This window comes from Erpetoichthys calabaricus, chromosome 8 (assembly GCF_900747795.2).
Source record: "Erpetoichthys calabaricus chromosome 8, fErpCal1.3, whole genome shotgun sequence".
In the NCBI taxonomy this organism is placed as follows: domain Eukaryota; kingdom Metazoa; phylum Chordata; class Cladistia; order Polypteriformes; family Polypteridae; genus Erpetoichthys; species Erpetoichthys calabaricus.
In genome coordinates this window covers 123,561,962-123,582,586 of record NC_041401.2, presented here as the reverse complement: position 1 = coordinate 123,582,586, position 20,625 = coordinate 123,561,962, and the positions used below count along the sequence as shown (strand labels likewise).

The 20,625-nt window shown below is 40.7% G+C and overlaps 1 protein-coding gene across 1 annotated transcript in view; it reads left to right on the top strand.

Annotated features, from left to right (window-relative positions):
• The first annotated feature begins 3,008 nt into the window (after nucleotides 1–3,008).
• LOC114656038 (draxin-like) overlaps nucleotides 3,009–20,625 on the top strand; it is a 56,869-nt gene continuing 39,252 nt past the window's right edge. Inside the window, exons 1-2 of the mRNA XM_028807420.2 lie at nucleotides 3,009–3,178; nucleotides 20,001–20,501. Coding sequence (XP_028663253.1) covers nucleotides 20,015–20,501 — 487 coding nt within the window. The 5' untranslated portion in view covers nucleotides 3,009–3,178; nucleotides 20,001–20,014. The remainder of the gene's footprint in view (nucleotides 3,179–20,000; nucleotides 20,502–20,625) is intronic.

The window sequence follows — 20,625 nt, the reverse complement described above, 5'->3', positions numbered from 1 at the left end:
ACCAATGCACTTACCATGTGTACTATATATACAGCGCTCACACTATGAAAAGAAAACGCATGCACGTGTGTATTTGAGTATTCCCAGCCTCAGCGTAAACACAATGCAGTACACAGGATATTGAAATTCTCCAAAAACACAAAACTGCAAAGAGCAACGTAGTCTAAGCAGTAAAGTGGCCAGCTTCGTCTCCATCTCTTCTTTGGAAAGGGTCGGTCACCACACTTCCTCCACATCATGTTAAATGTCATACCTTGTCAGATGGTGAAGAAAATATACTTGTGTGTGTTGGACCCACCCATGAAATGACTGACAGCACAGCCTCTCACATTAGCACTGTAGATACGAAATACCAAAGCACAGCCATTGACACGTTTTCTTGTCTGAAAGTGCAGACAATAATTGCCACTGTGTCGCGGTTCACATTTGGCTGGACATGCCCTTCAGCCTCTGCCATTGTTGTCACACAAACCAATCAAGAATCAATAAGGCGTGTACCAGTGTGCCACCTGTTTCATCTAAAATAAAATGTCTACCACCCCTTCCTCCTCTTCTTTCTCACTGTCTTCTTCTTTGATGTTGTTTTCCACAAACTCATATACACTAATCACATAGGACTTGACGCAGAAAACCAACATAGACTCCATAATAAACAAAGGCTCAGCAGCGGCTGTACTTGCTGGTACTGCTGAAAGATTTCAGTCTACCACAGGAGCTGCTGACTCAGTTCTACACAGCAATCACCAAGTCAGTCCTCAGCTCATCCATCACAGTGTGGTTTGGTTCAGCAACTAAACAAGACAAGAAAAGGCTACGGCAAATAGTCAGGTCTGCTGAAAAGATCACTGGCACCATTCTTCTCACCTTATTGGACCTGTGCTCATCTACACTCATGAAGGGGTCCAAGAAAGCCATCACTGACCCCTCACATCTGGGCCACAAACTTTCTGAACTTCTCCCATCTGCCAGGCATTATAGATATGAGAAGAGGGCCATCAGGCTCACAAATTGTTAATTGTCCTTGCTCAGTATGGGCACCCTGCCTCATATCTCACAATATTCTTACATAAAGTCAATGTGTATACATTTCAGTATTTCCTGCACTGCTTTGCACCTTGTTTACAGTGTGTGTCTTGTATTTACTGTATGCCAAGTGTGTACTTATTGTGTGTGTGTCTGTCATGTAACTGTACCAGGGTGCCGCCAAAAAAAACAAACTCGAATTCCTTGTATGTGTGCAGTATTGGCCATAAATGTGAATCCGATTCTGATTGTCTGTCTCACACCCTCTCACTCTTTTTCTCCCTCTCATTGTTTGGATCCTTTGTTCCCAAAACACTGGGGTACCCCGAGCCTATTTACAGTCTCAAATTCTGACTGGTGAGTGAACCGTTGTGCAGAATCGAGTTTACACCTGGATAAAGGAGTGTGAACCGAGAAAATATACTTGTGTGTGTTGGACCCACCCAGTGGCTTGAGTTCAGTGTGTTGATTGCTGGTGTTTGCAGCACGAGCACAGGGGGAAATCTGAGATGAGGACACTTGTTCATAGAGTAAGGACGGATGAAAAAGCAAATGTATTGATTGAAATAGTTTTAGTGTGTTAGCAAACCAAAAAAACTGCAATATTGCTTAAGACGAATATTACAAGTTACAGTAGTAAACAAATATGCCATCCATCAATTCATTGGTAAGCCACGTCAATCCAGCCCAACACTGTGGAGAGCAGTAGCCTGCAAATGCTTTTCCACCACAAGATTGCTCTCTTTACTTGTAAAAGCCTTTTTACCCATCCATCCATCTTTAAAACCTGCTTCTCCAGGGAAGGATTGTGGAGCCTATCCCAGCAAAAATTAGGGTGCTAGGCAGGGACAATTTCTGGAAACGAAGCCAGTCCATCGCAGAGCAAACACAGGCCAGTTTCGCAAATCCAAACCACCTAACCTGTGTGTACTTTTGGATTAAATGAGGAAACTCAATACAGGACATGAGGAGAACATGCAAACTCCACACAGGGAGCACCACTGCACCATCAAAGCCTTAATATTAAATGCTTAACCTAACTAAATTCGTATTGTACTTCCCGTGTGGTCTGCACCATTACTATATGGCTTCTGTAAGGTTTTCTTGCACCCCACCTCTCTCTCTGTTCTCTTGATATCTTGAACATGTTTTTAGAGTTTAGTTCATGTGTGGCACAGCGTCTTTGCATTGTAGCCATTTAAAATATTTACATACTACCAACAAGAAGAGAAGCGTTGCCTCAGGGTGCATCTAAAAGGTACTGAAAGGATGGCGGCACTCCGCTCAAGGTGTGTGACTGAAGTGGAGAAGGTGGATGAGAGTCAGAGATTGGGACGGGAAAGTCTAGAGGATTAACCAGCGAAATGTGTCTCACTTGAGCAGTGCTGGGGATATGCCTACGCAGTTTGGAAATTTGAATTCCTCTGATTTTTGGCAGGAATTATTGCATTCATGTGACAGACAGGATTTCGGTTAATGAGCTGGGGAAGGCAAATGTGAAACAGCAGTGAACTTCGACTCTACAGCGTCTTTTGAAGGCTATATATAGTAAAGGGCATCCAATCATCCAGTATATGAAAGAAAAATGAAAACATTTTTAATTAATTGGTTTATATATATTGGACCAAATATACAGCATGGCGCGAATTTTATCCACTCACCAACAGTAGCGTAAATTTGTTTAATTTTAAATACTGATGAAATGTTTCCTTTACAGTTTCTGGGAATTCCCAGGATGAGTCTGAGAATGAAGTTTAGATCGGTGATGAAATTTTTAAGAAATGATTCTGGATCGTCAAGAGTCGCACAATTCCTGCAAACCAATTCTTGTTTGTTTCATTACACGCCTACCTGTGCGCTGCACTTGCTGCTGTTCGCTAATAAACCCCAAGTCTCCGTTGCTCTCGTTTCCTCCTCCTTTGTCTAGGGGGGCTCTTTGTCCACTGCCCCACCCCCACCCTCACCCCCTCTCCCTATCTGGAAGGTGCGCTGACGCGCGGAGCGGAGGCGCGCGCACTGCGCACTACTCCAATAAAAGAAGACGGTATACTGCCTCCGTCCACATTCTACACCGGCAACACAAAGTGTGCGAGTTCGCAGTGAATGCAGCGGACGTGGAGTAACACATTCGAACATTAAGCTCTAAACTCTAAAGGTAAGGAAGTTCACGGCTTCCGTTCCCTTCATTGCTCTCCTACTCCGCACGCAGTTTGACAGCTGCCGGCGTGCCACTTGGTACGGAGCGCGAGAGTGCCGGTGAGCAACGAGCCGAAGATTGCTGCCAGAATCAGATTTCCGCGCTCTTTTATATATGTTTTGCTGCACCGTATTCATTTTAGTTCGTAATTGTTTTCAGGTTATTACTTAATTCTTTTCAAAGGAAGCACGAACAAGCCAACGTGTTGCAGTGCGGAGCTACATGTGAAATGTATTAGCCGACCAAGCAGATGGTGACAGATCTCGCATCCGAAGGGCACGCCGATGGGCACGCTGATTTAATGACCGAATGCACCGTTGCGCGCGCCGCTCTCTTGAACCGGAGGAACGCTATGACATCTCTGATTCGCCGCGACTTTCTCGACAACCTTTCAAAGTTTCCAAACGAACTGCCTATCTGCTTAGCCGTAAACCGAATGGAACCCAGCTGAGGTATAACGCATGAATAACAAAAGCCGTCACTTTACTGTAAATACCGACCCCGGAGTCTGCCACGAGCGGGGTGTCAAATGTTGAGTTTGCTGGCTGGACTCTTCTCACCCCAACGCGATAGTCCGGCACACACTGTCAAAGCTAAGATGTGCGCCTACCGGGCTTGTCCCCAAGCATATCAGCTTTAATTTAAAGCCAACAGATGCGAATTGTGCAGCAACATATGAAGTACATAAGTGAGAAATCAAAGCGAACAGTGTGAGATTAAGCTTAACTGTAACGTCTAATCATGTTTGTAATCAGGTGGTCCTCCCACATCCCCAGTACTGTATGTGCTGTTGAGACTAATGTGCGACAGTCGACGCGGTGTGACTTGACTGTGTGGGGACGCCTTGCACTACCCTGGCGCTCAGTCCGGGACTGGACGTGACTTCAGACAGATGATGCCGACTCTCCGACACCAGGCAGGTTTAAAAATTGGTGATAATCAGACAAAAAAGGGTATCAGTATTGATGCTTTTGAAGCGTTTTCCACCAAACAAATGACACCTTGTGTTACAGTTTTACGAATTTATATTTTTAAAAATATTTCTCTGTTAGTAATATTCTCAAACCATAAATATCGCGCGCAGTCGGAGCCCCTTCCAGCGGCACCAAGAGCTTTGCAGGAAACAACAATATGCTCGCCAATCTGAGCACATCATTGAATTGATCTGGTCATTAATTGAAATAACAATTGGTGAAAAGCCATTCAGCATGGCACTTTATGATTCTTCTGCCCACTTAATTTACACCCTCATTCAGCTCCAGAGTCGCAGGAAGCCGGAGCCGATCCTGGCATCATTTAGCGGGCGTAGGTAACCAACAGTAGCCCGGACTTAAGTCGATCTCACAAAACCGTTGATTAAAATTTAAAAGAACGCTTTTCGGACACATCATCTTATAAACTAAAACCATTAATCAGCCGTCAAACATCCGTAAATGTTAATCCTAGATCATAAAAAATAACAGGAGCAAGGAACTGACAGACTTGGAACGTTAACGAAAAATTAGTCCAAGAATGAAGAGCAAATAGAATATCTGTAAGTGAATAACTAGATTTGAACAGGAAAACTGAAAGAAAGAGAAAATTGAAACAGATAGGATAAACAGCAGTTGCATGCAGAACTGATAATGTGAAACTTTCAAATGGGAAAAGTCAAAGAAGCGTGAAGTTAAACAACGATGGGGACGAGTTGATGAAGAAGTGAATACGGCAAGCTGGCGAGAAAGGGCGAGGAGGATTAGAGCCGCGGCAATGAAGATAAGTAAAAAGTGAGGGAAGGGAGGAAATCTTAGGAGGAGAGAGAAATCGATATATTTATGTAAAAGGTTACGGCAGGAGCCGCGGACATGTGCAGTAGAGCCCTTATCCAGAGGTGCTGTGTAATTTTATAATTATTATTAGAGTTATGTTATTTAAAAAGTATTAAGTTCTAGTTCATACTACTAATATTATTATTTATATAAGCCAACCTCCATTACTGCTTTATTTATTGTGTTTCTGTAAAATGTCATATTTCCCTTTTGGGACGAATAAAATACCTCTCTCTCTCTCTCTCTGTACATAAGTGAACCACTTGCACTATTTATCAGCCTGTCAGTTTTTCCGCACGCGTTCACATTGTTCATTTAATCTTTGTTATCGATCTGTTCTGTCTATCTAAAGAAAGTGTGTTAGAAACAGGATACGTGCCCGACGTAAGTCATATTTTTGTTTGCACTCTACTATCTCAAGATTTTATCCCATCCCATGGGGTATAGCTTGTAGTGTCGTACAACAGACGATGGGCTAGAAAGTATGCGTTTTCTGATGTCTGAGAACCGATACTCGTCATTGCTATAGTTGAAATAAAATGTATTGTCTTCATCTTAAAGGTTCGTGCTAATTCTCCTTTCAGTTGTTTTATAATAGGAGGCGCGGATTAATATGTGAATCATTTAGCTTCGTGCCTTATAAGTTTTTAATTTTTAAATAAATATAATACATTTCTGTGATTACATAAACCGTTGTCCCAAGCGTTGGTGTAAGAAAAGCCGAATTTAATGAGATCATTTTGCCGAATGAGTATTAATTGTGCCCTTTTATAACTATTAGGCAGAGTCTGAGCCATCGATCATTTCTCCTTTGTCCGAGGGGTATTAAGTCTGAACTGGCTCGCTGTAGCGTGACGCCAGATATAAAAACACAAATGCGGTGTTGTCAGCTGCTTAAGTCGAGCTTGGTGGCAGGCAGCCTCTTCGAGCGTATCCTAATCTTCTAATAACTTCATATCAAGCATCCATCAGATCACTGATGCGCCCAGTTCAGATCGGCCTGACCTCAGAGACACTATATTCTTAAAACTTATTGTTTACCGATGAAATCGCAAATTGTTTTGATGCGACATCTGACATAAATGTAAACTTTGCCTAATAAGTCTAATGGTGAAAATCACATAGATGCCAAGCTAGTCTATAATTGGCTTCGCTGGAAGCTTGCTTCTTTCTTTCTTTCTTTCTTTCTTTCTTTCTTTCTTTCTTTCTTTCTTTCTTTCTTTCTTTCTCTGTCAGACGCACTATATGGGCAGGTCCTTAGCCGCCTTATGACAGTTTCTTTTCTTGTCGCAGTGTGGATTCCCGCGTCACTGTTGCTTGAGCGAGGTGCTACCCCAGGGTGAGAGCTAAGAAGCTCCAGTTAAGGAAAAATGAAAATCATCCAGGAAACAACATACTGTAAATAACGCACTGCCGCTGATCTGTTTTTATAATTGGTGGTACTGGCCAGCAATTACTAGTGCTTGTAAACTTGTATCATTTAATACCTCCTATTATGTGTGATCTCTGTCGAGATGTTTTTGTTGCTCTAAAGCAAGGGCAATAACTTTCTGATGCTAATAATGTCTTATTTTTAATAGTTTGATTTTTATGGCAAATAATTGTCAATCACGAGATCCATCTGTCTGTCTGCCTATCTGTAATATAGTGCCTTTCAATATATCTATTTGTAATATAGTGAATGTTCTATCTATCTATCTATCTATCTATCTATCTATCTATCTATCTATCTATCTATCTATCTATCTATCTATCTATCTATCTATCTATCTATCTATCTATCACTTACTCAGGGACATGCAGGGATTGTTTTTGGAGGGGGCAGCTCAGTACATGATAAACTAATCAGTTGGAACTGTAATAAAAAATATTTTAGGGAGCTGTACTCCTATGTTCTTCCTAATCATAGATCGGTGTTAGTATTCACCTTTTGGTGCCCCACTGTCACTTTGCTAGAACTGTGCATCTCATTTTCTGTTCTATAAATTATTAAAGGCACAAAACCTGAGCAGACTACGTAAAATAAACAGAAAAGGCTGACTAGAACTGCACAACATTTATTTTAATCATGAAATTGCACTCACAATGCAATACCCCTTCTTGCTGGGCACCCAGACTGTCTTTTCTACATCCCTTTTGGCTCTTACTTTTGACATTTTTTAATAGAAGATTGTCACGGAGGGTAATATGACAAATTGGTGTAGGCAGTGTTGAATTAAAAGCAGAATGCCACAGGTTCAAATGAAAGTACAGCTCAATGTGAGACCCAGAACTTAATATTTCATTTCTATGTGTTCCATACTAAGGATCTGTATTAATGCAGTAGAATTGAAATTTCTTTGCAAAATTCCAGTGAGATGATGCCTATAACGAATGGAACTTCATAAAATACAGATTGCTTGAAATGTTCTCTCTGACTCATTCTGGCTTTTGAGCTGTGATTCCATAAGCACCGTGAGGGTCTCTGCTGTTTTTGAGGTCACGAAGTTATGGCTGCCCTTGCGAACAACTCTGCTGTTAATCTGCTAAAACTGAATTCACTTCTCTGCAGTCTTATTCCCTATCCCATGGAGAAGGGTGTTACAAATAAGGTTACCATATAAGATTAAATAATAAAAGGAAACTGGTGGTTCTTTTTTAAGGCACTCCACTAGAATAAAAATCCTTTATGAACAACCTTGTTCCTTTTCCCTTAACATGCTCTTTCTAATGACTGTTTATCCCCTCATCTTCTGGCCTGTTTGAGTTTGTGATACCTTTACTTCTCAGTGGCCGGAGGTCAACACACAAAGCTCAGGTCGGGAATTTGCTCATATTTGGACCTGCCATGCTGGTTGCCGTTAGAGATGGAAAGACCAGATGGTTACTGGATGATGGGGGTCTCAGCAGGTGAAGTAGCAGCGCTATTATTGAACACAATGAATTCCCCAGCATTTCAGCATGTGCAATATTCCCCTGCTATTACACTCCTAACAGCTCTCCATCCACCAGAGCCCCCTCCTGTCATCCATGGAGGTGCTGGGTAATCCTGCCGCCTCCCGTGAAAATAAGGCACACCATTCAGAATGTTGCATGATTCATACTGGAACAGACAATGCTGACCAACACTCCTGTGGTCAGCCAAACATTTATCTCCCCAGAAACCACACATTCTAGTCACTCATGTGAAAAGCCCTCTGTTCCCAAAAAACAGCTGATTGGTTCCCACATCCATAAACTACTGCATGCTGAGACATTATGGTTGGAGGAAAATTGGGGCGACCTTGCCTTTCACTTTCTCCTCTGAATGCAGAACTTGGCTTTGCACTGTGTACGAGTACGTGCGTGCGCATGCGTCCCTCTCTCCCAGGTGACTAGACAAAAGTCGTCCATTTCAGATGGGTACATTTTGATATCACTAGCTTACAGTTTTCTAAGATTATTTACCCAGGCATTTTTCTAATAGTACTCGATTGTAAGCTCCCTGCTGTTTCATTTTTTTTTTCTACTTTGACAGTTTATTTTGTCCCTTTCTTCACTCAGATGGTTTTCATAAAGGTAGTTTCATCCAATGAAATGCTGGAGCCTGAATGTAGACAGACGAGTGCACCCATTTTATCAAGCTTTAGTGCAACCATTTCTTTCTGTCCGCAGATGGTGCGGGATTTAGTGTTCATTTTGACGTCTTCTGAAGACAGTTTATACAAGTAATATCTTGTTGAACTCTTTCACATTTTATTTCTGGAATAGCCAGATAAATCTATAGCTCCAGAAGCCTGAACTTCACTAATTTTCATATTGCTTAACAGATGTGTTGCATATACTGTACAGTAGATGCAAGTAGCAGTTTTACTGTTCTCTGTAAATGTGTCAGTAATGACACTAGAGACTGTAGAAACCTAGCATTGTGACACGGTCACGCTACCCTTGCCACAGGCCTGTCTTCTCCTGGATTTAATTGTGACTCCGTGCAGTAAGATGTACACCTGAGTTTTGTATCTCAGCTAGGGCTCCTTCCCTGATTGGGGTACAAAGTCTATTTTGCTCAATTTTGAGTCACTGAGGTGCTACTCTTGTTTATTGTTTGCTTTCTTTTCTATGCCTGTGCTATGTTCCATGTGTTTTGTGGGTGGTCCCCCATGAGGCAGGGCCACCTGCCAATTACAGACATGAACTACCCCCCACCCCATAAATCCAGAGGGTCTTCCACAGTTCTTGGTGGTTCATTTTGAATGTGCTCGGGAGTTTTGGTGAGTTATTATGTTTCTTCTGTGCTCATTGTGATTTGTTGGATTTTCAACCTGTTTGCTCTGCTTTTTGACATTTCTTTGCATTCTGTGTTGGGACTTTTGTTCATCTAGGATTGCCTTGCTGGTAGGTCCTTTATGCCTTTTGTGTTCTTCGGAGCTTCATAGTGTGACAGAGCTTTTTTTGTGAAAATTACTTTTTATTTTATTAACATCCTGTGTTTGTCCCTATTTCTAGCCAGGGTTTGACAGAAACTTTTTAGGACTCTTGTCCTTTGGGACAAGTTCATAACACTGAAGAGAGCTGCAAAAAAGTGACTGAAGCTGTATCTTCAGAATAAGCAGCTGTTAAGTTTTTTTGATCATTCAAGTTGTTTGTATGAAGGTTACTTTGTTTTACCTCAGTTAACATTTATCAATTATTTTATGATACATTTGTTTGGAATTGTGTCTATTTCTATTATTGCTGTTTTATAGTCTACCATTCACCATTTTATTTTTTGCTGTCACCATCATTTTTGGCTTCATTTCCACAATGTTTGCCACCAGAAGCTGCATCATTTGACGTCATTAGCTTTTTAAGGTGACTCTGCATGCTTTATGGCATCCACGACTGTATTTATATCCTTTCTCAGACATTCAAGTATATACTTTTAATAGAATTTCTGTTTTTTGACTTTTCCCAAAATTTGTGACTATGAATTTGACCTTGCGTTTTGGCTTTGATGGTCATTATTTGGACTTGCTGGTTTTGACTTGGTTTGGATCAGCTCCCGGTCCTTTATTTTTAGCCCTCCTGGCCTATCTAACTCTGGGAAGAACAGCAGTTTTGCAAGTGGTAACTGAGACAAGAGAACAATTTAACACAACAGTAACTCTACACAGATGTGGACATCCAGTAGAATAATGTCTTCTCCATGTTTCACAATGCATTCAACAGATAAAGCAGTTCAAATAAACTGTTGGGTTCAGATGTAACATTAATGTATTTTCATCCAGAAGTGAATTCTGTGTACTCCACATGTCCAAAATTGAGCAATTGAAGTACAGAAAAAGTATAAAGGTACACACTACTCTTGAAAGTCTGTTCGCAAAATAGAAAGATGGAGGGCTGGAAAATCTTATTGCAGAGGAAATTCAGACATGATTTCTCATGGATGGTGAAATTGTGGTGGCTGGGAATCCAAGTAAGAATGCTGGTTATCAAGGCTGACAGTAGTTTGAGCTCATTTTTGTTTATTTCTTTACTGCTTCTTTGTTATTTTTATGCTTGGGCATCTCCTAATGTTTTCTAAAATTCAAAATGGGCACACTATTGTAATTGAATTAAAATGACAGGAATCATAATTATAGTGATTGCCCAAACTGTGCATAGATGCTCAGCATATGATGTCACACAATTTTTGACACGGCAAGATTGTCAGCTTACTATACAGTACAGGCAACTAATTTCTTATTTTTTGACTTTTACAAAACCTAAGAAGTATTAATCTTGTGTACCTTTGCCTGTCCCCTTTTTTCTTTGTGCTCAGTAGCAGCTAGTAATGTGGAGGCACTTTCTGCTCATTTGAGTAAGCAAGTCCTTGTGATTTCTATAATAAGGCCATTGTGTAAGCTGCTTGGTTTCCATTCTAGTGCTAGGGACTGCCAGGAATTGTTTTGGTTTTGTGCCTATGGAATTATGTTATTCTGATTGGTCAACAATAGTAGTTCCCAATCTCGGCCCTGGGAGTCAGCTGTTATTTCCCAGTTTCTGTATTTTGGGTTACATTTAGAAATTACAAAACTCAATTTTGTAATTTTGGGCGGCACGGTTGCGCAGTGGTAGCGCTGCTGCCTTGCAGTTAGGAGACACAGGTTCGCTTCCCTGGTCCTCCGTGCGTGGAGTTTGCATGTTCTCCCCGTGTCTGCGTGGGTTTCCTCCGGGTACTCCAGTTTCCTCCCACAGTCCAAAGACATGCAGGTTAGGTGAATTGGCGATTCTAAATTGGCCCAAGTGTGTGCTTGGTGTGTGGGTGTGTTTGTGTGTGTCCTGCAGTGGGTTGGCACCCTGCCCGGGATTGTTTTCTGCCTTGTGCCCTGTGTTGGTTGGGATTGGCTCCAGCAGACCCCTGTGACCCTGTGTTCGGATTCAGCGGGTTGGATAATGGATGGATGAATTTTGTAATTTTTGTTAAAATGTATTAAGCAGTTATATGTACTGTAGATGTTATAGTTTGTTTTTGTTTCTTTTTTTTTTACTTTTTAACAATATTTTCATCCTGATTTTTCATTCTGCTTTTCCAGGTTTTCCGGTTATTTAATCAATTTACTATTAGTGGGTCTGATGCTTAAGTAGCTGCAGCCTTTCATCATTTAGTGTTGGTTGCCCGGGTGTCGGCTTTGCTTGTTTTTAATTGTCATTGTTAGGGTACAATGAAGGGAGCAAACTCCACAGAAAAAAGGGCAAAATCATAGAAAAACAACAAAAGATAATTAAGCATTTAAAGCTATAGTAAAAATAGAAATATTTCTAAAGTAGCCGTCCCCTGCAGCTCCACCCACGTAGTAGTGAAACAGGACAGTGAGGAGGGACTTGCCCAGCTCCCTACTCCTGACGTCACGCTTCCCCCTCCCCTCGGCCCACAGCCTCTGTCTCAGATTAGCGCGGATATATTGCTCCTGCAAGCAAACTATGATTCTTAGCCCGATGAGAGAAGTCGCAAAATCAACCGGAATGTTCAAGCAAATTATAGAAAAAACCTGATCTAAATCCGTTAAGTAGGTCTCTTATTCGCCAGCTAAACCAAGGTAAGGAACGCCCCAAGGCTGGTGTGTGAGTGAGGAGGGTACTGCCCCCCTCCCCTTGGCTCGCTGCATGTCTCTCGGGATTCACGCAAATAAATCAGTACCGCAAGCGAATTATGATGTATAGCACAATGAGAGAGAATCAATTGGAATGTTCAAGCAAATTCCAGAAAAAAACGATCTCAATCCGTTAAGTAGTTCTCTCATGAAAAACGGACAGACAGACATTGGATTTTATATATATAGCAGGGGTCCTCAATCACAGTCCTGGAGGTCCGCAGTGGCTAATTGCTTAATAAGAAGCACTTATTTCCCAAGTAACACTTCTGCTTCACTTTAGTTGTCTCAAGTCTTAATTAAGATTTTGAACCCTTATTGTTTATTTTAGTCTCAAACAGCTGTATTCTTGTTTTTTAATTGCTCCTAATTAGCAATAACATGCAAATGACAAAAGAGACCAGCATTTCTCTATTAAGCTTGTTACCATTTACACCTCTTTTGGGTTTAATTTAATTTTTGGAAGGAAAGGGAATAGAAAAAGTGAAGGACTGGGAATTACTCGTCCATTTAACCTTCAAATCATTTGGATGATATCCTTAGAAAGGGGAAGAAAATCTAGGATATGAGAATTACCTGACATAGCAGCGTTAAAGCACTAACAAGCCATGAAATTAAATTATTGACAAATTGCTTTCTAAATAAGCAACCGGGTTAGAACAAAAACCTGCAGCCACTGTGGCTGTATATAGAGATGTCTTATAAATGTAAAAATCATACTGCTGTGGTTTTCTGAATGTAGAATAAGAGAAGAGATAAAAGGACCAGCTAATTAAATTAGATCAGTTAGTTTCATCGATTATGAATCTAGTTAGAACAAAAACCTGCAGCCACAGTGGGTCCCAAGGACAGAGTTTAGGAACCAGGCCATTATGCTGTTTGTGCTGCCTTATCTAAAACAAATCAATTCATTGCCAATCTCTAATTTAAAATAAACGGTGTCACCCGGGGTCTTCGTCTTTTTCACAAATTAAGTGATTCAATGTACTAACTTGATATATTGTAATGATCACTCGTTTGTATCTAAGAACTGACTGTCCACCTGCTCATTATTAAAAATGTGAACAATTTCTGCTTGTAAGTGTGATGTTTGGCTTAGCTCAGGCCAGCTGAAGCTCATCTTCAGTCCAGCACATAAAGCAGCGTCATGAAAGTAAAAATGACGAATCATGACATTTTACCCCTTGTCATTCTTTCTGCTTCTATAGGTTGGTGTTGAGTCTGCTGAACTGAAAAGATGCTCCTATTGCCCAAGTATCTACTATGGATATTCTTCAGTCCACAGGGGTGGTGTGACTGCATTCCTTAATGTAAAAGATTAAAGTATGTTAAGAGTAGTTTATACTATGAGCGGTGACTGCTACATGTGCACCAAATAGTATCATTTAACCAAAAGCAGAGATGAAAACAAGGGAAGAAGCTCAAGTGATATCAAGATTGGTGGTTGATCCTCTAAATGGCATCATTTGTGATTGGTCAACAGCATTACACATAGTTGTTAATCCATTTTCGTACTCTGTAGCTATGCTTCTGTGGCAGATATCACATTGATTGACAGAAAAGTGTTGAGCAGGTAAACCATTACACAAAGCATTTGTGATATGAAAGTTGCTATGGAAGAAATCATCAACTAAACATATACATGCAAACATGACATCATTTGTTTGTACAAGTTGACCAGCAGCAACAATGTAACTTTTTTTTCTCTTTTGACACTTGTTTTCCTTTTCCTCAGTGTCTCCATCCTACCCAGCTACACCTCATGTGGTTTACTGCTATTGTGAGAAACATACTGCATCATTAGACAAAGAAAGCATTTCTTTCACTGTATCAATTAGGCTGTGTTGGTGTCCTGACTCAAAAAATCTTGGAGTCGAACATCTGCTTGAGAGTGACCACAGACGACCCTGATTGCAAAATGCAGATGGACATATTCTGTATTTCATGGTGCATTCTTTGTAATACAGTAGTGTGTAGCCCTTCAGGCTTCTGCAGACTGCATGCTGTGTGTATTAAAGCAAATTACACAATGTTCACAGGACCTGGGATAAGTGTAAGAGCTATGGCCTCTTCTCACCTTTTAATATTATTTTTATTGCTTATTTTAACAAAGGTTAACACAGGAAGTTTTTTGTCTGAGGAATGCTGTTTCCTTAGAAGTGTTTTCTCTGATGGATGCTGTTTCTTTATCCAGACATACCATGCTTAGTTATGATTCCTATTCTAACCTCAATGAAGGGCATCTCTGATTTCGTGTCAGATGGGCTCGTTGTGTTGTCAACCATGTGCATGGAGCGGTGCTCATTTAAAAGGTATCTGGCTGAACTCTGCTGTGCTGCTGGCTCTGCTTGAGTGGAGCAGAGGGCACTGCAATGGGCAGGCTAGGCGTTAGAGAGAGGGCCAGGGTTGAGGCTTTTTAAAAGACGTTAGCCTGAAATTACTGGAGCAATCATTGTGAAGGTCTGTAATGAGACACGCCGCATAAATCAAGTGAATTGATTGTAAGAGCACAACTACAGCGGCCCCATTCCCGGGAGGGTTACACATACACACACACGGTATCTTTACTGACCTCTATATGTTTTTGTGTCCTTGTGGACATGCACATGTGCCATTTGGCTTTTTTACACATTATCAGCTTTTTTTCTTGTCTTAGGTTAACCAGACTTTTGATTGGCTGCAATTGCCTGCCAACCTAAGAGCTGCCTCTTAGAGGGGTCCACATTCACTCTCCTCATGCATCTATAGTCAGCTCTTTGTGAAGGGCAGCTATTGATTATCTGGAAGCAGAGAGCAGGCCAAGTAATAAAAACTACACATTAAATCTAAATTAGAGAGTCTCGGCAAGGTAGATTTTGTTAACCCCTTAAGTGCGTAAGTATTCCATTTTTCTGCGCATTTCTTTTTATATGTTAGTTTTGCTACTCCCTGTTTATCGTTTATGTCATAATATAATAGACCTTTCTTGTCATTTTTATTTTTTATTCAACAGTTGTTGTCTGCATAATTTTTTTCTTTTCTTTGGGTACTCTGGTTTTTGCTCACAGCTCAAAGATGTGAAGGTTCATGAATTGAATATGCAGGTTAGAAAGTGGATGGATGTTTTTTTGTTGGTATTACATACACATGCAGTAAAGATAAAATACTCAAACTTGCTTAATCTAATTCAGGGTCTTGAGTTTTCAGTCATCGCAGGAGCCACTAACATATACACCCACTCTCACACTAGGCTGATTAAGAGGAAGTACAATACCATTTTTTCTATTGTTTTCCTGAGATGATAGAATAATTTTCTTGATATCTCAAGAAAACAAAGCCTTGCTTTTGTGGGATAATAGAATAATCTGTTTTGGATGTTGAGAATAAAACTTTATTTTCTCGCGATAATGGAATGTTTCCTAAAGCATATAGTTTAACGCTTAGCTTTTTGGATGCCGTATGATTACTGGATTGCAGGACACTAAAGATCCTGTGTATGAAGTGCAATCATGTTTGGCCAAGAGGGTGAAGAAGATGTAGGAGACTTGGAAGGAGGGCACCAAAGTACGTGGACAGCTAGTGTATGATAAACTCATAACTACTGAGGCAGGTTGGGTTTGCCCAAAAATAATCAGATTGGATCTCGGTACTGAACCTGTGTCTATGTTGGTCATTGCAGTTTGACATAAAGTATTGCAAAGCACACATGGAACAAATCGTCCAACATGATTACACTGCTAGCAGCAACACGTGATGCAAACGGGCTTACATTTAGTATGTGTATATATCACACAAGTTTTTATCAGTTGCTATTATTGTGGTTTTCTGTTGTCAGCTTGGCAGGAGCAAAGATTAAGTTTTGTTTACTTGAGATCTCGATAAAATCAATTCTTGAGAAAACAATGAAAAAAAAATAATGATATTACACATCCTCTCTCTGCTTTTGTTATTTAGTTCTATACTCATTATACAAAAATAGCCTTTTCATTTTAGTTCAAACAAGCATTACTAACAGATGTTCCAATACATGGTATAGACAAAGATGGAAAACATATAATCATTGTAATAATATTATACAATGGCATTAAAAGTAGCTATAAAGGAGAATGAAATAAAGAAGTGAGAGAATTATAAATAAATACGAAAAAGCCAGAAATGATGTATATTGCATCCTACTACAGTTGGAGAAGGAGGGACAAGTTTGTATTTACAATTGTGTCCACTCAGCATGGCTCATCGGTACATTTTATAGTTTGCGGTTCAAAGAAACAAAGTGGGCTGCTAGAGCAGCAGTACTTCATTGTGACTGGGCTCCTAAATGTGGAATTTGAGGGGTTAAGAAGGTGATTCTTACAAAAAAAATGGATCTTACTCTGGGGTACACGTCACAGGACAGGAAGAGTACCAATCGCTCCTACAATATCCATATTCACAGAAAAATAGTGGTGGCCACTAGGAGGAGTTTGGAAAGCTAGGATACAAGATAAATTTATCCATCTGTATGTCTATTATCAAACCAGCTTAACCTAGTTTACGGTTGCAGGAGCACCAGGCACAAGGAATAAACCAACCTTGGATGGGCAATGACTCAAGATTTGAAAGGAATATAAAAACAGACATCCTTCTTTTCCAGTGTCTGAAATAAATGCAAGGAGGTTTGTAACTAATGTTCAGAGAAGCCTATCCGACCTCATTTTGGCCCTTTTCTACACTATAAGCAGGCCTCTTTTTTGGCAGTGTATTTTTTCTGGTTTACTCTAGGTAAAGGTCCTAGGATGTAGATCTGGTCTGCATCCTTTCATAAAGCCTACTAAGAACTTTTCACTGAAGCAGTCTTTTTATAATGAGGATTCTCTGGAATTCTCTGGAATGAAACCTCAAATTTTCCTGAGGTGAGGTTTTACTTTCATAAGAGAAGTACCTGTCTGGGCAGAGTATCCATGATATTACAGTTCAACTGTCCTGAGGAATGACAAGGGAATATTGTGCTTTGGGGAATCAGTAATACTATTGCTGTCTCTGATACAAATGGACACTGTATGTTACGAGAATGTAGATTTTATAACCTATGACACAATCTTTTTCTTTGAAGTAATCCCGGAAGTGATGGCTAAACACTAGATCCTGGCTCAGAAGTGACCCCTCAGCATCAAAAGCAAGGTTTTGTGGGGCTAGAGTCTGGAGCAGCTGTGGAATGGAAGTGGCCCGTGGGAGGGAGTGCTGTTGTGTTGTACTTTGGAGGTGGGCAAGTCAAAAATCCCACCAAGATGGACACACTGTAACAGCTAGACCCAGGAGGTGTGTGGGGTTTACATTCCCATTTTGTCATTTCTGTTATATAGGAGACAATTAAACTCACAGTGTTGACACTTTGGCTCCATTGGTATCTGTTCTGAATGTTGTGAGACACCAGAATGGCACTGTTTGCCACAAGTATACTGCTGTCATGAGTTGTTTTTGTAGAAATTTACCAATACTGTATATTTAAAAGTACTGTTGTACTGATACACTGTGATGAAGACAGCCCCCTGCTAAGATGTTTTGACTGTGAAATTTGACATGATTAGTATACTTTGTTTTACATATTTACACACTTTTCATCCATAACTACAGTTTTCTAAGTTAAATTTTCAAGTGCAATTCATGATTACTCAGTTTCTTGGTGGCACTGTGTCTTTCAGCTCCAAAGTCTTGGTTTCAAATTCTCACTTGGACAATGTCTGTTTTTTTCTCCCACATTACAGCAGTGTGTCTGTTAGATTAAGTGGTGACTTTAAATTATTGCTATTAGAGTAAGTTTGGGTGTGTAAATGAACTGAATTGGGCTGGTTGGAAAGTGTACACGAGTACAAATTCTTAAATCCACTTCAATTCAGGGCAGTTTAGGGCAGAGGGATGTGTGGGAATTAAGCCAACAGCACAGGGTGCAGTTCAAGAAACAAATGTGTGCTGGGTTATTTTGAAAATGAATGGATGGATTTAAAAGAAGTGCAAAACATAAACCATAAAGTCATTAACTTCACACAAACAAGAAAACGGTCAGCCAGTAATGTAAAAGTGTGATGATTGCCTGGAATATCCCTCTGACAAAAATGGTCTCAATGAAAACATGGAAGAAGTGTACCTCTCTAGGACCAGTAATGGTCTTTAATTGTTTCAAGAAAGGGGGCCTTTAGTGAGAGGCATGATCAGCTCAGTAACACATGTCCACTTTACTTTAAAAATCCCAATCTCACCCATAACATTCTTATTCTGAGGTTGATTAGAATGTACAATAATCAGATGTGTCAAAGTGTAACATAACGGAAGAAGGTTAAGAACACTTGGTTTAGAGGATACATTGAGGACTTATTGTTTTTTCCTCCGTGCATTGTTGAGAACTGGCTAGCTCTCTGGAGGTTCCTAGATGCTGCTGTGCTAGGCCCAGGCCTTTCAGATGCTAATTAGTGTGGAGTCTCACTTCTGAGAGAAGAGACGTCTCCCCAAATTGGAATTATTGATGTTTTCTTGGGGCTTACATTTTCAGAGACCAGGCAGCGCTCTGTGCAACGGGGTATGTGACTGATGAGTCTGTCAAGTCAGCGTGTATAAGTGGAGTATCAAGATCACCCTGGGGAGGAGGGGAGGTCGAGGAATTAAGGCACTGGCTGTCATTAGGTGATGATGATCTCTGGTGGGGCGCAAGCACTCATGCTGCTCAGCAACCGTCCTCAAGAAGGTGGTCCCTCATCTGATTGCTGGGATGCTGAGAGGGCAGCCTGGTCTCACTGCGATGCTTGCTGTTAATTGCTTTGATCCACTGTGTATTTACATTTCAAATTAATGACATCCAGATGTTCCGGCTTTGCTTCTCTTTTCTGTCCTTCAGGCATTATCTGTGATCTTTTAAGTGGGAGTGCAGAAGAGCAGAGCTGCCAAAAAGTCCGCAGACATGTGGCCCTCAATTAAGCCACCTTGCTTGTTATGGCTTTCATCTTGTCAAATTCAGAAGGACCCTGCCTATGGCAGGAATAAGGCAAGAGTGCAGAAAAAAAGAATGAAGCCGGAAGGCAGAAACCTTGGATCTATAAATTGAGGTCATAGTCGTCTCCAGGGTCAGAAGGTTGTATATATGCCATATTTATTACACTTCAGTGAAGGTTTGTCATACTTGGGTGTTCACTTCAATGACAAGCTGGACTGGTACACAATCTGTAACAATATATAAGAAAGGGCAGATCAAACTCTTTTTTCTTAGGAATGTGGGTAGTGATATCCTTTGTGTATTGTATAAGTTTGTGACAGCCAATGCAGTTTTCTACACTGTAGTGTACTCTGCCAACAATATCACTTGAAGAAATGTCCACCAAATCAACAAGCTGCTTATGAAGGCAGGCTCACTTATGAGAAGCGCTCTCAACACACTGTAAGTAGTAGAGGAGGATAGAATGAACGCAAAACTGATGGCCCATATGATCAATGCTGAACTTTCCTCTCTCTGACACAATATCTTTGAGAACTTTTAGCCCACAAATTAGTCAATAGACGTGTGTCAAGAAACACTAATGGGGCTCCTTCATGCCTATGGCAATATGTCTTTATAATGCCTCACTGTGGCTGTGAGTGCTCTATAATTTTTAATCAAATGAAAATGTAACTTTTTTTTGGAATTTTTGTGGATATTTTATGGGGTTGTTGTTGATGTTGTTGTTTAAATATTTTTATTTCTATTGAGCTTCTGTAAAGAGCTACATTACCCACCTTGGGACAAATAAAATGTTATTGGTCTATACTACATGTATACATTGAACACACAAAGAAATGTTGTAAGTTATTGTTTAAAACTATAACATCTTTGAACTACTCAACTTTATTTTACGTAACACCTCTCTCAGTGAGCTTCACCCAAAGCAACTCAAGTCCATTTTCTTCTTCATCCTACAGGGAGCATTGCGGAGATGATGGATTCTTTTTCGTACTGCCTGCTCCCTGCTCTTCTCTTCGTACATTTAGTTGTGCCCATCAACAGTTTTGAGTTGGAACAGATAAACACTAGAAAAGCTTCTTCTTCCCAGCAAGTATCAAGTGGAAACTCCTTGCAAAGCTTTCAAAATCCAGACCTATGGCATCACCCCCTGCAATCCTCAAACCGTCGCCGGCAAGGCGTCTCGCCCACAACTGGACGCAAAGATAAGTCTCAGGCTGGGATGCCTCCAACAGGGACGAAACAGTTGAGTCGCCTAGATGACGATGCTACTGGCCTGGGAAGTTTGAGTCATGGACACCAGGAGCAAAGACCTGCTGGTCTACAAGATGGCAGTGAAGGAGTCTTTATGGGCTTTGGAATCCCATTCCATGACAGTGACAACCACGCCCCAGGGTCAGGAAGAAAGCACAAGGAACACAAGAAACATGGGCGCAAAGACAAGAACAAGCATAGCAAAGGTAAGTTTTGAGAGGAATGAGGCAAAAAAGAAATGTGGGCAAAGATATCAGTAGGGAATCTAATAATAAGAACCAGAGAAAGTGGTGTGTTAGGCATAGTTCATTGAATGCACGCCAGTCCAGG